At 27.7% G+C, this 3754-nt stretch overlaps 1 protein-coding gene across 1 annotated transcript; it reads left to right on the top strand.

The window, feature by feature from the left end:
* Nucleotides 1-166: 166 nt before the first annotated feature.
* LOC111026230 lies at nucleotides 167-3442 on the top strand (the record flags this gene model as incomplete). The annotated part of the gene is made up of 6 exons (XM_022304263.1): nucleotides 167-369; nucleotides 440-554; nucleotides 1053-1126; nucleotides 1219-1260; nucleotides 1331-1445; nucleotides 1944-3442. Coding segments are annotated over 6 exons (2048 nt in total), but the record flags the coding sequence as incomplete, so codon positions are not given.
* Nucleotides 3443-3754: the final 312 nt, after the last annotated feature.

Genomic DNA, 3754 nt, shown 5'->3' with positions numbered 1-3754 from the left:
AAAATGTCATATAGAGTCAGACCATGGTGTGAGATTACTAAATGAACAAAAAACGTTTGCAACTCTTCATGGTAAATGCGATTTACTAAATATTCTGTTTTACTATAAGACTAGACTAGTATGTCACAATTCTATTTATATTATATTATAAAATATATATCTTTAGATTTCAAAGAATGGAAATTAAAAACAGAAGAAGATAATTTATGTTTTTATGCCTTAAGTGCTCGTAAGACTGTCGGACAGAATAAAAACATTACATACCTGGATTGTCATCGAACTGGTAATTTCCAAAGTAGATCAACAGGTGTCCGTAAAATAAAAAGTCAAGGCACAAACAAAATTGGATCTACATGTCCATCGTCAATGGTATGAATTTAAAATTTCTTAACCTTGACGTTTTGTTCTTTTTTACTCAATATTCTGTTTTAATACTCAGATAGTAGTAACAGAAGACGAATCTGTCAGTGTAGAGTTTTGTAGTACTCATTTTGGCCATAGTATGAATCTTGGTAGATGTAATTTAACACCTGAAGAAAGAGCCATGATTGCAGGTAATCTTAATTTACACCATATATTATTGTAAATGTGAATAAAGGATAAGTGTTACTCGGTTCTTGTGCTATAGAAAACCTGTTTGTTTTTTAAGTAATTCATTTAAGTAAGTGTTCATTATGTTTTTATATAACCTACAATAACCTTTTGCGTTACAATTAATGGACTATATAGGTTGCTGGTTAAATAACTTTGGGTTACAATAAATTTAAAAAATATATAAATTAAATAATTTCATTAATTTTTTATTGTTTCTTTTGAATTTTTATGTTTATTAATATGTTTTGTGAAGTGTTTTGTTTTGCTTAATATTGTGCGGCATTAATAATGTGAATCCAAGTGAATGGTGTTATAATAATATAATTATTTTAAAACATTCAACTACAATCAACATTTAAGGAATTTCTTGTTGCTACATGAATTTGTAAATTATTATTTATTTATTAATTTTAGATATAAAGTATTTGTGTATAATTTTTCATATATTTACTTTTCAGGTAAAATATCTGAAGGAGTTACAATGGAAAAAATATTAGATGATATAAGGGATAATGTTCATGACATACTTAAAGTTCAAACTTTAATAACTAAAAAGGATCTATGGAATATTAAAAGAGATTTTAATTTGTACGAAGGTCGTCAGCATTCATCTGACTATATTAGTGTAAATATATGGATTCATNATCTACATGTCCATCGTCAATGGTATGAATTTAAAATTTCTTAACCTTGACGTTTTGTTCTTTTTTACTCAATATTCTGTTTTAATACTCAGATAGTAGTAACAGAAGACGAATCTGTCAGTGTAGAGTTTTGTAGTACTCATTTTGGCCATAGTATGAATCTTGGTAGATGTAATTTAACACCTGAAGAAAGAGCCATGATTGCAGGTAATCTTAATTTACACCATATATTATTGTAAATGTGAATAAAGGACAAGTGTTACTCGGTTCTTGTGCTATAGAAAACCTGTTTGTTTTTTAAGTAATTCATCTAAGTAAGTGTTCATTATGTTTTTATATAACCTACAATAACCTTTTGCGTTACAAATAATGGACTATATAGGTTGCTGGTTAAATAACTTTGGGTTACAATAAATTTAAAAAATATATAAATTAAATAATTTCATTAATTTTTTATTGTTTCTTTTGAATTTTTATGTTTATTAATATGTTTTGTGAAGTGTTTTGTTTTGCTTAATATTGTGCGGCATTAATAATGTGAATCCAAGTGAATGGTGTTATAATAATATAATTATTTTAAAACATTCAACTACAATCAACATTCAAGGAATTTCTTGTTGCTACATGAATTTGTAAATTATTATTTATTTATTAATTTTAGATATAAAGTATTTGTGTATAATTTTTCATATATTTACTTTTCAGGTAAAATATCTGAAGGAGTTACAATGGAAAAAATATTAGATGATATAAGGGATAATGTTCATGACATACTTAAAGTTCAAACTTTAATAACTAAAAAGGATCTATGGAATATTAAAAGAGATTTTAATTTGTACGAAGGTCGTCAGCATTCATCTGACTATATTAGTGTAAATATATGGATTCATCGAATGATAGAATTGCCAGAGGAAGAAAATCCAGTTATACATTACAACCTAGATAAAGAAAATTTTATATTGGTAATATCTACAAATTTTCAACTCCAAATGCTTCAACGTTTTGGAACCTCTTCAAACTCAAAAATATGTATTGATAGTACCCATTGTACCAATGAATATGGCCTTCAATTAACAACAATTGTGGTTGTTGATGAATTTGGAAACGGATTCCCATGTGCATATTGTATTTCAAAAAAAACTGACGCAGTAACGTGGAAAATATTTTTTCAACAGCTTAAAAATAAAATTGGAATTATTAGTACTCAAATTTTTATGAGTGATGACGACCCATCTTACTATAATGCTTGGGAACAAATAATGTTACCTGTGGAACATCGACTTTTGTGTACATGGCATGTGGATCAATCTTGGAGAAGAAATATTCAATCAAAAATAAAAGGAACTCCTGAAAAGAAGTGCTTAATTTATAAATCATTAAGAGTGATGCATCAAGAACCAAATGAAATTCTTTTTACAGAACTTCTAAATGGATTTATGGCTGAAATAATGGATGACGATGATACTATTCAATTTGGTGAATATTTTAATAGTTATTACTTGAATAGAGTCAAACAGTGGGCATACTGTCACCGAAGAAACTGTGGTATTAACACAAACATGTACTTGGAGTCAGTGCATAAGTGCTTAAAATATTATTATTTACATGGTAAAAAAAATAAGCGATTAGATACCTGTATAAATGCGCTTTTGAAATTCACAAGAAATACAATTTTTGAGAGGTTTATTAAATTGGTTAAAAATAAATATACTGCTAAAGAAGAAAATATAATTAAGAGTCATAATATTGGAGTACAAATAAACCCTGAAACTATTAAAGTAATTGATGATAATCGTTGGGAGATATCTGCTAAAGAAACAAATATGGCATATGAAGTAATTCACACTATAGATGTGTGTAACACTGAAGACTGTCGATTAGTTTGTCGCATGTGTAATATATGCATTCATAATTATACTTGTGAATGTAGTGATTATATAATTAAATTAAATATATGCAAGCATATTCATGCCTGTGCTAATCTTTCTGTATCAAATACTCAAAATAATTTGTGTGAAAAAGAAAAAAAAATTCTAATTCCTGCTGCAGAAATAAATTTAATTGAAAAATCAATAGTAAAAACAAATACGGACAAAGAACATGAACAATTAATTCAAATAAAAAACCAATTAGAAGCTGGAATAGGAGTATTATCGTCCCTTATTGCAAGTAAAAGTGAAGTAACTGAAGTACTAAGTTTGTAACTAAAATAATATCAATATATTATATATTACCATTCACCGCATATTACAATTTACAATATAAATTATTATCATGTTATAATTTGTATAACGAATGATAAGAAATGTGATTTTAACAAATATTGATAAGAAATGTGAACACCTCTGATTGGTTGCGCAATTTTGCTCCCGAGACGCTCGTGGTCCGCCACATAACAAATGATAACGGTTGCAAAAGATATCATTTGTGATAACAATTTATTTGATAACTGATAACTGATAACATGTATGTCGCGCACGTAAGTGATCGGCGGGCGGTGGCGGATCAGTGGGATC

The sequence above is a fragment of the Myzus persicae genome, unplaced genomic scaffold, assembly GCF_001856785.1.
Source record: "Myzus persicae strain clone G006 unplaced genomic scaffold, MPER_G0061.0, whole genome shotgun sequence".
In the NCBI taxonomy this organism is placed as follows: Eukaryota; Metazoa; Arthropoda; class Insecta; order Hemiptera; family Aphididae; genus Myzus; species Myzus persicae.
This window is presented reverse-complemented; position numbering and strand designations above follow the sequence as displayed.